Raw genomic sequence first — 13,472 nt, 5'->3', positions numbered from 1 at the left:
TCTCATGGCACCCCACCCCCGACCAGGGAGGGCTAGGGCAAGACCGGGGCTCGGAAGAGAAGTCCAGGGGCCGGCACTGTGATGTAGCAGGTTAGGCCGCCTCCAGCAGCACTGGCATTCCATATGGGGGCCAGTTTGAGTGCCAGCTGCTTCACTTCCCATCCAACTCCCTGCTAATGCGCTGGGGAAGCAGCAGAAGGTGGCCCCAGATGCTTGGGTCCCTGCACCCAAGTGGAAGACCTGGATGAAGCCCTTGACTCCTGGCTTCAGCCTGGCCCAGCCCCAGCTGTTGTGGTCATCTAGGGAGTAAACCAGAGGATGGAAGACCTCTGTGTGTGTGAGAAGTCCGGGCTCTAGCTCTACCTCACCTCTACATTCCTGTCCCCTCCAGAAGCCACAGGTGCAGGTGGAGCAGGGAAACTGAGGCACGGATCCCTCTTGCTCTGGCGACCCGCTCTGCCTGCCCAGCCACGGCAGAGGTCTTCAGAATGAACTGCCATGCTTTGTGGCGGCACACAGGGCTGTCAGACCCTAGCACACCAGGATCCCTCTCCCTGGGGGACCCCGGCTTCCCAGAAGGAAGCCAGCCATGTTCCCCACAGCTGGGCTGGAGCTCAGGGAATGGCAGGCAGCTGGGCTGCTCACTGGCAGCGAGGCCCTGGCCAAGTGACCCAAGCAAGCTGCCTGCTGCCTCATCTCTTCATTTGTGAACGGACTAGGTCTGTTTCTGTCTCCCACAGCTAACGCTTCTCTAGCGTCCAACTGGTCGTGGCCCCTCACCCCTAATCACCAGCCCTCCTGCGTCCTCCTCACCGGGGGCCGAGGGCTCAGGTCCCAGCGCGGGTGCTGAGGAGCTGACGGAGCCACGGCTGCTGATAGAGCTGGTGCCAGGCCCACGGCGGGCGCAGGGCCCAGGCACACAATGGGACTGTGTGTGCACCCAGCGTTACCCTGGAGCGGAGCTGGGCAGGCTGGCATCTGGGGTCAGGCCAAGAATTCATTTCCCTGGAGAGAGCCTCCCCTCCCCCTCCCAGACAGCATAGCCCCGTGCCCCCCGCGCCCGGGAGGCGGGGAGGGAGAGCGGGCCCTGTGGTGGCACTTGTTGGCCGCAGGACTCCTGGGTCCTGCCTCTGGCTGGGCTGCTCCCTTGTGAGGCATTTTGGGTTCATTACGTAACCTGGAGTTGCAGCCTCAGCCGTGGCCAGAGGGAAGGAGAGGGAGCAAGAGAAGTCTGGCTTCGACCCCGGCCCAGCACACAGGGCCTGTCTCCTCCCTCCCCAGCCGGCCGCAGCCCCAAGACACCCAGGAGCTGGGGGTTCCCAGGAGGGAGCCGGCCTTCTCCCTGGGGGGATGACTCATCACCAGGATGGCGGCGCTGGCCAGTGGGCAGGTGAGGCTGGTCTTCTCCCTCCCCGGCTGCCTGGCTGGGAAACCACTCGGCTGGGCTCAGCTGCTGACCACAGCGTCCCAGCCCGGGCCTCAGGAGGCCGCTTCCTCTGGTGAGGGCCTTGCACGATCCCAGCGTCTGGGGGTCTTGATGTCCTGGTGTGCCCACTGACCCCTACGGCTGCAGGCGCGGGTGGCCCACAGCTCTGAGGTGTCCCTGAGAGAGGCGTCCGACTGCAGGGCGCAGAGGGGAGAACCCGGCACCTGCTGGTAGCAGGGAAAGGGAGGAAGCCAGGCCACCTGGAGCCTCGGGCTGCGGCCAAGCGGGGAGGGCCCCTTGGCCCCACTCACTTTCCCTTCTCCTCAAATCTACCTGCACTTACTCCCTCCTGGCCCGAGCGCAGGTCACGCACCCCTTCACACCCGGGCCCAGCGACACAAATATGTGCCCCTCTGAGGGCCGCCCACGCTCCCCAAGGTCACACACCAAAGTCACGGCAGCAGCCCCGCCCAGTGGACACAGTCGGATGGCCGCCCCTGCCCTGACACCTGCGGGCCCTCCCCCACAGGTGGAGAGCCCAGGCTGCACCGCATCCTGCAGGCCCAACGGCTGCCAGCTCAGAGCGGGGGGACCTTCCTCAGCCAGGGCCACCTGGCCAAGCCCTTTGTGTGGGGGGCAGAGAAATCATCCCTGAGAACAGAGGCCGCGGGGGCCAGAAGGGAAGCCTTCCGCTTCACAGATGAAAGAACTAAGAGTCTGGCTGGGGAAGCGTCTGGTTGAGGTTACAAACAAGGCCCAGGCTGGAATCCAGGGCTGGGGTAGCCTAAGGTTGGTCCAAGCACGCAGTGGGTAGCGGGAAGGAAGAGGAGGGAGGTGGGGGGTTTTGTCACCTCACCAGAGGTGCTGCTTGTCTGGCTGGTGCACTGGTACCATGTCATTCTTTCCTTGCAAATATTCCTTGAAGGGCCGGTGCTGTGGTATAGTAGGTTTAGCCTCCACCTACAGCGCCAACATCCCATAGGGGTGCTGGTTCGAGTCCCCACTGCTCCACTTCTGAGTCATCTCTCTGCTGTGGCCTGGAAAAGCAGTAGAAGATGGCCCAAGTGCTTGGGGCACTGCACCCATGTGGGAGACCTGGAAGAAGCTCCTGGCTCCTGGCTTTGGCTCGGCCCAGCTCTGGCCATTGCACTCATTTGGGGAGTGAACCAGCGGATGGAAGACCTTTCTGTCTGTCTCTTCCTCTGTCTATGACTCTGCCTCTCAAATAAATAAATAAATATTTAAAAATATATATTCTTGGGGGCCAATGTGTGGTGCAGTGAGTTAAAGCTCTGGACTGCAGTGCTGTCATCTCATTTGGGCGCTGGTTCAAGTCCCAGCTGCTCTACTTCTGATCCAGCTCTCTGCTATGACCTGGGAAAGCAGTAGAGGATGGCCCAAGCTCTTGCCCCCCGGAACCCATGTGGGAGACTCAGAAGAAGCTCCTGGTTCCTGGCTTAGGATCAGCACAGCTCCAGCCATTGCGGCCATCTGGGGAGTGAACCAGTGGATGGAAGCCATTTCTCTTTCTCTCTGCCTCTGCCTCTCTGTAACTCTGCCTTTCAAATAAATAATAAATATTTTTGAAAAATACATATATATTCTTTGAACACCTGCCTCAGGCCAGTGACTGGGCAGATGCCTTAATACCCCTCACCGCCCCGCCTCCCGTGTGACCCAGCTTCCACCACCGACAGTCCTCCCCAGGGCAGCAGCCTGGCTGTCCCCTGAGAAGCCTGGAGGCAGCCCTGCCGTGCCCCTGCACCCCAGGCATCCTGGCCCTTAGCACACTCAGCCCCACCAGCAAGTCGACGGCCAGTCCTCTGAAGGCTGACAATGGGAAGCTGGGAAGTCAAACCCCCACCAGGGCTCCCGGTGGAGCTCAGCAGCAGGAGCCTACTTTCTGGGACCTTGCTGTGTGCAGCCCAAGGACGCAGCAGCTCTGTGGGACGTGGGCAGGGCCGGGCCACCCAGCCTCCCCCTTGGGACCACCCCCCGGCAGTCCTAAGGTACCTCTGGGGTTTGAGGAGTAGTCTGGAATCCACACTTCTCTCAGGCTTTTTGCATTCCAGAAGCCCCGAGAAGCAGGCCAGGGGCGTGGATTGCACCAAGCTCAGGCAGAGACTTGGCCAGCCCAAACTTCCAGGCCAGGCTGCTCTCCATGACCCTCAACACCATGGGACCCCATCCCGCACGCAGGGGAGGCGCATGGTGACAGCCCTCCCAGGAAATGTCTCATGGGTCCAGTCCCCTCAGGCACCCGGCACCAGGCACAGTGTGGCCCGAGGACCACCTCTGCCCTGAATGGGCAGAAAGTGACCGTTAGGAAGACTCAGAGACTCACCTGACATCCCACATCCCAATCCACCCCCCACGCCCTTGACCTTGGCTGCGGCCTCGCAGAAATCGCCCCCGCCATGATGCAGGCGCTGCAGTCCCTCTGAGCCCCCTCCCAAGCTTCACCGCCCTCAGAGAAAAGCTGAGACGCCTCCTGCCCACTCACCCAACAGGACGGCGCGCACACAGCGGCTCACGGAGCACAGCGCGACCTCACGCCACCTGACACCTCCTAGTGAGACGTTACCCAATCCTCCCCAGGCTGCATCCCATCCCCATCTCACAGATGAGGAAACCGAGGCACAGAGAGGTTGGTGGATGGCCCCAGGTCACACAGCTAAGAGATAGCAAAGCCAGGCCTCCCTCACCCCCAGGGCATCTAACTGCAGAGCCTGCCTGCCTAGCCACCGCAGCTAAACCCGCTCCATCGCGGCTTGGGGCTAGGTCTGTACCCCCTCCCTCCTCGGAGGCCCCTGGCTGCCCTGGAGGGCTGCCTGGCAGGGCCAAGGTGCAGAGCCCACGCCCTGCAGCTGCAAGGGGGCACCCGCTGCACCCCGACTGCCACCCAGGAGCTGCAGCTGGAAGCATGAGCTGTGGAAAGGCAAGCAAGGCACACACGTGAGCAGGTGGCTCCTGTGCCCACAGCTTCCAGCTGGGGCCGGTGCCGGAGGCTCCAGGTGCCAGAAACGCCAAAAGGGGTCGCCCCTGCCATCCCCAATCCCCTTCAGTACTGGCTGCGCCAGATGTTGGCAACACTTAGAAACCAGGCTAAAAATAGCCTTTAGAGTGAGTCAGTGCTAAGAATACTGTGGGCAAATGGCCCTCCAGGAGGAGCCCACGTCTGCCAGGGAGGCGCCACCTCCTCCCTCCTGCCTCGGGGCCTCTCAGTGCCACACACCCCGCCCCAGGCTGCCGCAGCCAGCAGAGGGCCGAGGGTATTTCTACCCCACGGCTGCGGTGACCGGGACAGTGGCTCCCGGCACCGGCCAGGGCCCTGCCCCCTTCGGGGAGGCCAGCAGGCTGGACAGGAACACCCGGCTCAGGACACCAGCTGGGAAAGTGGGCCTTGCCTCGTGTCCCATCTGTGCAACAGGTCCCTCCCGCCAGCCAGTCTGGCCCCTTTCAGAGAGAACAGAGGAGCTGAGAGCAAGGAGGGCAGGAATGTGCACACGGCACACGGCCAACGTGGGGGACAAACCCCATCTTGGGAGTCCTGAGCATGCTGCCTCCCACACCCAAGGCTCCCCTGCATTTTCTCCATGTCCTCGGGGCCCCGGAAGTTCTGAGACAGCTGTCCCTGGGTGGGAAGCCCACAGGATGGATGCACACAGCAGGAGACAGGGCTGGACTTCCCAGGAAGCCAGAGGCACCGGTGACGAGTCCCATCAGAGCTGAGGGCTCTGCGGCCCGGCGCACACACGTGCCATCCTTCAGCCTGCGTGCCTCTCCCAGGAGCCACGGGCCAGGCACAGCGCCCCTCCCAGCAGCACCCAAGCAACAGGACACCCTCTCCCGCTGGGAGCTGGAGGGGAGCGGGAGAAGGGGAGGCACCCTCAGGAAGGGGCTGTCGCACACGCACACACTCCATTTCTCTGCGCAGAACAGACAGGCGGTGAGGGAGGGGCATTGCAGAGCGAGCACTGGCCAGGGAGTCAGGAGCACGGGGTCTAGTCCCAGCTCTGTTACGGAGAATGGCGTGGCCGGGGAAAACGCTTTCCCAGGCTTCCCCTGGGGATCAGCTCCTCCATCTAAAAACTTGGGGTTTTGAATACTAAGGCCTTTGAGATTCCCTGGGGCATATCACAACCACATTTGTAGACATACGATGAACAGTAGCATGTCAAAGGCTCTGACAAGTCCTGCATTTGCTTCTTCTAATTGTCTAAATGGATGGGGTACAACATGTGATATGATATACGAATACAGCGTAGAGTAATTAAATCAAGCCAATTAACATATCTATCGCCTCAAATCTGTATCACATTTGGTAGTGAAACCATTTGAAGCTTACTGTCTTATTGATTTTGAAATACACATTATGACTACCTAGTACATTTGCTCGGCTGTGTAATATATCTCAAAGAAAAGAAAAAAAATTATTCCTCCTACGTCATCACCACTGCCCCTTGGGGTCTGTATTAGGAGGAAGCTGGAGTCAGGAGCCGGAGTTGGGGACCAAACCCAGGCACTCGGCTGTGGCACTGGCATCTTAACAGCCAGGCTGAACACCGGTTTGCCTGCTCTGCCTTCTGAGTCCTGTACCTGCTGGCCTACCTTCTTGCAGAACACCTGCCAGGAAGCTCAGAGCAGATTAGGGGTCACCAGGTGAGATGCCTGCAGGGCTGGGACGGAAGCATGAAAGGTCGCAGCAGGCCCTGCCTGAGCTACAAGCCCTGGGACCCCCTGGCAGCCTTGGGGTCGGTGGGGCAAGTCCAGGCCTTGTGTTCTCCTGGAGGCCTCATCCAGGCTTCTGATCCCTCTGCTTACCAGCTACCCTGCTGAGACAGGCAAGGAGGGGGCCAGCCCTGCATCACACAACCAAGGCACCTGGGAGGCCGGGACTCCGCCCCAGGGCGGTCAGAGTGGGAGAAAGGGCCCTTCCTGTGTGCAGAGCGCACACAGGCCAGCACTTCAGATCACCCTCGCCACAACCACTTAAGGAAGGCACAGAGGAGGAAAGTGATGGTCAGAGAGATCCAGTCTCTGCCCAAGTTAGTTGTGGCACTGCCCAGATTTGCACCCTGACAGCCTGAATCCAGAACTCATACCCACACAGCTCAGCTCTGCCACTTACTAGCTGGGTGATATTGGATAAAAGGCTTAACCTCCCTGCACCTCAGTTTTCCCATCTGTAAAGTGGGATAATAACAAAAATAGGATAATAATAATAATAATGGGAGATAATAATTACAATGTATGTGCGCTGTCATCATCACACACTGCACTGGACCCTGGGAGCTCACGCCCGAGTGTCTGGGTGCTGAGCTCAGTGAGCAGGAAGCCACCCACAGCTTCCTGGAAATTGGCCCCTGCCAGTCAGGCCTAGGGTGCTGCCCCTCCAAGCTGAGGTTCCCAGGGTATTCAGTGCAGGGGGTGCTCTAGGGGTGGGGGTTCCCAGACCCAAGCCAAACCCAGCTCTCACCCACCCTTTGAGGTCCCCACCAAGCCACCTCCACTCTGGGCTAGGGACATCCCCAGCCTGCCACGGGTCACAGGCCTCTCGTACCACTCCTCCCACCATCCTAGGTCACGGGGTGGGGCAGTGGGGGGCTCTCCAGCCAGGCAGCTGATGTCCTCATGACCTCCCTCAGTCCTCCTGGCCGTATGGATGACAGTAATAACCCGCCCAGTGCTCTCCACGCGTCCCACCGCCAATTCATCCACTCTAGGTCACAAGATGGACATCAATGCCCGGGAAGCTGGCTGCCCAGGGATTCGTGGGTCCACTTTACAAATGAGCAAACCAAGAATCTGCCCGGCAGAGATCTAAGTTGTAGCAAGGATTCTGGCTCCTGGGGCAGGGTCTCAGGCAGCCCCCCAAGCCAGCTGGAACATCAGAAGGGAGGAATAAGTGCAGACAGCTCCTAGGAGCTCACCCAAAGACACTACAGATGCAGGCCCCAGTCCTTCTCAACCCTACCCCACCCCAGCCAACACGCCAGCACCCCAAGAAGCCCTCCCTGACCACCTGTGCCCTCTGCTCCGCTGACTGACACACCTGGAGCCACCTTGCTAAGAACCAGGCCCTGAGTGTCCAGCCAGCCCACTGGGTTTACCGAGGACAGATGCTCCGGCCCCTACAGCAGCGGCTGGGTCTTGTCCTTGGGGGCGGGGGCTCTGTAAACATCGCACAGAGGGCAAAGATCGCTGAGGAAGGGGCCTCACACATCCTGACCGTGACTCGCAGAAAGATACATTTGATTTGACCCTAGACAGACAGACAGACACAGAACAGCACTGTTCTATTCTGTTCCATTGGGGAAAAAAAAAAAAAGTTCATGGAGACCCACACTAAATTGATTGGATGATCCGATTAGGGTCCCACGTGGAGCTCAGATCCACAGTTCGAAAAACATCCCTGCAAGGAAATCTGCAAGTCCAGCTCCCTGCCCGCTCTCTACGACAGCGCCTGACGAAGCACCTGTCAGCCAGGCCGGGCGTGCACTGCACGGTGCTCTCAGTTCATCCTCACCACCACTGTGCAGGAAGGAACCATTAGAACTCCATTTTAAATGTGAGGGCGCCGAAGCCCAAGCTGGCGGAGTAAATGGCCTGGGGAGAACTCAGTCTGGTCTGTCATGCCTGGGGGTCATCCAGAGCCACATGCGGCAGGGAGCCACCCCTCCAATGAGGTCCTCCCCAAATCCCAACTCACAAAACACCATTCCCGGGAGGGCACTGGTTGGAAGAGTAGAAAGCCGCCTTGGACACCTGCATCCCTAGGTTCAAGTCTCAGTTTTACTTCCAATCCAGCTTCCTGCTAATGTGCACCCTGGGAAGCAGCAGATGATGGCCCAAGTGCTTGGGTCTCTGCCTCCTACATGGGAACCCTGGATGGAGTTCTTGGCTCCTGGCTTCACCCTGGCGCAGCCCTGGCTGTTGCAACCATTTGGGGAATGAATCAGTGAATGGAAGTGTTCTCTCTCTACTTCTCTCTCTGCACCATTCAAATAAGAAAATAATTTAAAATGAGTAACATTAAAACAAAAAGGCAGGGGCCGGTGCTGTGGTGAAGTGGATGAAGCCGCCACCTGCAGTGCTGGCATCCCACGTGGGCGCTGGTTCGAGTCCCAGCTGCTCCACTTCCGATCAGCTCTCTGCTATGACCTGGGAAAGCAGTAGAAGATGGCTCAGGTCCTTGGGCCCCTGCACCCACATGGGAAACCTGGAAGAGGCTCCTTGCTCCTGGCTTCGGATCAGCTCAGCTCTAGCCACTGCGGCCAACTGGGGAGTGAACCATCAGATGGAAGACCTCTCTCTCTCTCTCTCTCTCTCTGCCACTCCTCCTCTCTCTGTGTAACTCTAACTTTCAAATAAATTAAATATTTTTAAAAAAGGCACTCCCTATATTAAATCCACTCTTCATATCTGTTGATACTTGCTTAGAGATGGAACAAAGAAAAGGGTTCCGAGCCAGAGCCCCTGGGCTGCCAGGCTGCCCTCACATCCCTGCTCCCTCCTCCTGCCGCCACTTACCTCCTACTGAACCCAGAGAATGGCAGGGGTATGGGGGAGGGGTCCATCTGAGGGCTGGGGGAAACACTCTGCCCCGCCCCCTCACTGTCCTGGGTAGAGCCACTCAAGCCCTCTGTGCTTCCACATCTCCCTCTGTAAAATGGGGCTAACAGTCTCCCCCCAGAGTGTAACTGTGAGGGTCCCAGGAGCTGGTGCAGGAAAGGATTTGGCACTGCACCTGCCATGTAGCGAGGCCAAGTAACTTGAGCGCTCATTAGTAGCCCCGGCTTCCACTCAGTCCCCACCATCAAAAGCAATCGCCCTGAGCTCCAGGCGGGTTCCTGCCATCTACACACAGATACACTTTGTAACGGGTCAAATGGTGACCTGTGCAGAGGGCTTATTTAGCAGGTGCCAGGCTCTGCTCTGCTCTGAGTCTTTAAGACAGAGTGTGGCGGGTATGTGTCCGTGATGAGCACGTCACGCCCATGACCTTCCCGTCAGAAACCCCGACAGAGAGTGTGGCCAACTCCTGGTTTCCCACACTTCCCACTGTCCCACGCTCCTCCCAGACCCTGAGCAGGGACCACAGCTTCCCCTCCCCCTCCCCCAGCCCCAGCTTTGGTCCTGCTCAGAGCACCCACCATCCCTCCTGGAAGACACCCCAAAGCTGGTGCACTCACCCAATCCCGGAAGACAGCACACACATCGGCGCACCTACATGGGCCCCTTCATCCCTGACAGCAAGAGCCCCCAGGAGGGAGGCCCCCTGAACTGATGGGCTCCTCCAGGGGCCAGAGCCCAGGGCCGCACCCCCGCCCTAGCGCCAGCCCGTTTCCTCATTTTCCCCTGTGCTGTTTCTCACCCAGCCCCCTGCACCTCTGGCCGCCCTGAGAGGAAGTTGCGCAATCCCCAGGGAGCTGCAAATGTGGGGCTGATTACTCACTGGCAGAGGGAACTGCGCTCCCCGAGGTCCCTCTGCCTCCCACAAGTGCCCCAGCTCCAATCTCACCTCCCAGATTGAGCCTCTCCCAGCGGGGGCCCCTCACCCAGCACAGCCAGAGAGACCCAGAGGGCCAGCAGGGCCTGGGTGGACCCACGCCTCCTCCCAGAGCAGCCCCCAGGTCCCCACACACCTGTCACCTCGGCTTCGTGCCTCCCAGGGCCTCCAGACCCCCTGTTTGCAGGCTTGCCCTGGGACCCTGAGACCTAAGGTCACCCCGTGAGACGCGGGGAGAGCCAGGCCGCCACACCCTTTCCACCTCGGGGAGACCGTTCACGCTGTGCAGGCAACTTCAGGGCCTTCCCCCGCAGCAGGTGCCACAGGGTCTGCACCCACAGCTCACTTCGGCCTTCTCTCTGGCAGCAAAGGGATGCCCATCTTTGCTGGGCAAGGAAGGTCCCCAACAGGGAGGTGAGAGAGGCCCCGGGCTCAACCCTGGGCCCTGGACATAAAGGGTGAGGAGGGGGCCGGCCTGGGTGTCCAGAGCCCCCAACAATGACCTCTGGCTCCTGTCCCTTGCAGGCCTACACCTGCAAAGGGGCCTCAGATAAAGAGCCTGACGAGCACCTTTTATCATCTCCACAACCTTGGACTCTCGTCCAGCTCAGGACAAAGTCAGAAACGGTTTTTGGCCTGGGCCCCAATGTTCTCAGAGAGCCCCTCATTTCTGCAGCCCTCATCAAAAAGCTGGGGGCCCGGGCAGTTCCCCCGGGGCCCCTGGAGCAGCAGGAACCAGGGCCCAGCCTCCAGCTCAGTGCAGGGGGGGGGGGGGCAGCGCCCACAAGCCCCGCCTCCCCTGGAACACAGCGGAAGGACCGCTCCCCAAGTGCCTGTGCGTCCACCAGCTTCCCAGGCCCCTGAAGGGGAGGGGCAGCAATCCTGGCCACCCTCGCTTTTCAGATCAGAAGAGTGGGGCTCAAAGCATTGAGCTCGCTCCCCGGAGGCCGTGTAGCCAGTGGAGGGCAGATCTGTTTCCTGACTTATTCCTTAGATCAGAGCTCTGCCCAACCCACCGACCCAGGGGCTGAACCAGTCTTTGTTGTGGGGGCGTCTCCTGTGCACTTGAGGATGCTTCTCCCTGGGGCACAAAGTCGCCCCACTTGAGAGCTACTGCCCTAGAATCTAGAACTCTCAGCTGAAGGGCACTTCCACCACGGCTCCAGCCTGGAATCACCCTTCCTCCCCTGCCAGGCGTGCAGGCGGGACAACTGCAGGCTGCTGAGGACTTCGCCAGCTCAGTACCTTCTGGGAGGACCTGCCCTTGGGTCTCCTCCCAAGACCAAGTACCACCCCACCCCGCCCGCAAGCTACACACCTGCCCCCTCTCTGGCATTCAACATGAGTATGATCTTCCAACTAGTTTGAACCTATGCTGCTGTCAGTCCCAAATTTTGAGCACCCCCAGAAACCGCTCATCTATACCAACATATGACGGTATTACGCACGTCGGCAAACAGACAAGAATGAAAATGTGCATTATACCCGTGATGAGATACATACCGACCAGCGTGGCTGAAATAGACAGTCCAACACCGCCAAGTGTCAGCAAGGATACGGGGCAACAGGCACCTGTATGTCACTACAGAGGACTACACTGGCACAGCCACTTGCAATGTTTACCGAAGTTGAGGTAAGCATTGCGTGCTCTGTGCTCCGGTTCCACTCTGTGGCAGTTCCACTCCAGGTTCTGTAAACTCGGGAGAAATGCGAAACGCACTAGGAAGTAGGCACAGGGATATTCTTACAGCAGAGTTTGTAGCCAGGAGAGGAAAGCAACTCCAATGTCCCTGAGTGACACTGAAGATGAACATGCTACCGCTACATTCAAGACGGATGACTGTCACAAACCAGGGTGGGGGGGTGCTTCAGAAAGATGGCAGGAAATGGAATTAAAATATCAGTTTATTTTGGTGCAAACTTTTTTTGAAATCTATGCACAGTTTTTTTCATAGTATACATGATTTTCATGACAATTCGTAAGATCTCTTGTCTGCATGGATTGCAATTTTTTTTTGCACCAAAATAAATTTATCTCTTTCACATTTAGTATTTCTTTTTTATCTGTTTGAAAGGCAGAGAGATACAGAGGGAAAGATGGAGACAGAGATCTTCCATCTGCTGATTCATGCCCCAAATACCCAGAACAGCTGGGGCTGGGCTAGGCTGAAGCCAGGAGCTCTGGAATTCAATCCAGGTCTCCCCGATGTGGGTGGCAGGGACCCAGCTAGTTAGGCCATCACCTGCTGCCTCCCATGGTGTGCAATAGCAGGAAGTTGAAATCAGAAGCAAAGCTGGGACTTGAACCCAGGCCCTCCAATATGGAATGTGGGTGTCCCGTGCAGTGTCTTTTTTTTTTTTTTTAACAGGCAGAGTTAGACAGTGAGAGAGAGAGACAGAGAGAAAGGTCTTCCTTCCATTGGTTCACCCCCTAAATGGCTGCTACAGCCAGCACTGTGCTGATCTGAAGCCAGGAGCCAGGTGCAGGGCCCAAGCACTTGGGCCATGCTCCACTGCACTCCTGGGCCCCAGCAGAGAGCTGGACTGGAAGAGAAGCAACCGGGACTGGAACCCAGCACCCATATGGGATGCCAGCACTGCAGGCGGAGGATTAACCAAGTGAGCCACGGCACCAGCCCCCCGTGCAGTGTTTTAACCGTTATGCCCAACGCCAGCCCCTAAACTCATCTTTTAGGTCCATTTTCCATGAACATGTTGAAGTACCCTCATAAAATGTTCAATGGGAAAAATATGACACTGACATGAGCATAACTCAAGTCACTGCATCTGTATTAAATTCAAAGGCAGAACTGCCCCGCCTTGCTAGGGATGCCGCAGAGGAGTCCCGTGATGAGAAGCCCGGAGCTGGCCTATGGCCAGGACAGCGGAGCCTTCAAGGGGTAACGCAGCTGATCTGGGTGCACAAGCTACATTCTGCTTCTTCATCCGGGTGGCGGTTACCGTGGGGTTCACTTTACAAGTATTTACTGTGAGAGCACTCCAAAAGGTTCATGGAAAAGGGAATTAAAAGGTAAGTTTGTTGATGTAGAAAATTTTGGAAGCCATGCAGTTTTTATGATGTGCATTTTGCATAAATTTTCTGAAGACCTTTCCTACATTAGAGGCGGGTATTTCTGCTGTTTCAGCGACTACGCTATACTTCATAACAAGGGGGAGAGCCGAGGTACAAATAAATAGAAACGGAAGTCCTGATACCTTCTCCCCACCCCCGACTCTGAAAGGATACTATAATTAGACCCGAAAAGCTGAAGGAGAAGCTGTAGCCGGTTCCAGGTCTAGAGGATCTGGTGACGCTGGGCGCTGGCTATGGACGGACACCCCTCCCCACGCTGGCCCAGGCCACTGGCTGCCCCTCAGCCCACGGGAGCCACCACAGCCTCCTGTGTATCCCACCTGCCAGGGGCCCCAACTACCCCTCCTGGTCAACGTGTTCCAGGGTGCTTCCTCCTGCATCAGGCTGGGCACCTGCACACTTGCCTCCCCCCTCACCTGGGCCATCCCTCCCAACCCCTC

General features: G+C 58.3%; 1 protein-coding gene across 4 annotated transcripts in view; it reads right to left on the bottom strand.

Annotated features, from left to right (window-relative positions):
* TFEB (transcription factor EB) overlaps positions 1-13,472 on the bottom strand; it is a 49,517-nt gene that overhangs the window by 27,826 nt on the left and 8,219 nt on the right. Inside the window, exon 1 of one of the 4 annotated variants that reach the window (XM_051854162.2) lies at positions 11,442-11,610. The exons of 2 other annotated variants lie outside the window; for them this stretch is intronic. Coding sequence is in view for 1 of the 2 variants with exons in the window: in XM_051854161.2 (XP_051710121.1) it covers positions 9,622-9,647 (26 nt within the window). In the remaining variant the exon portion in view is untranslated. Of the gene's footprint in view, positions 1-9,621; positions 9,775-11,441; positions 11,611-13,472 lie in introns of those variants that run through there. One more of the 4 variants, XM_051854161.2, reaches the window with a different exon arrangement.

The sequence above is a fragment of the Oryctolagus cuniculus genome, chromosome 5, assembly GCF_051225735.1.
Source record: "Oryctolagus cuniculus isolate XC-2025 breed Fujian yellow rabbit chromosome 5, ASM5122573v1, whole genome shotgun sequence".
NCBI classification, from domain to species: Eukaryota; Metazoa; Chordata; class Mammalia; order Lagomorpha; family Leporidae; genus Oryctolagus; species Oryctolagus cuniculus.
The sequence above is the reverse complement of the archived record's forward strand: the minus strand, read 5'-3'. Positions and strand labels throughout refer to the sequence as shown.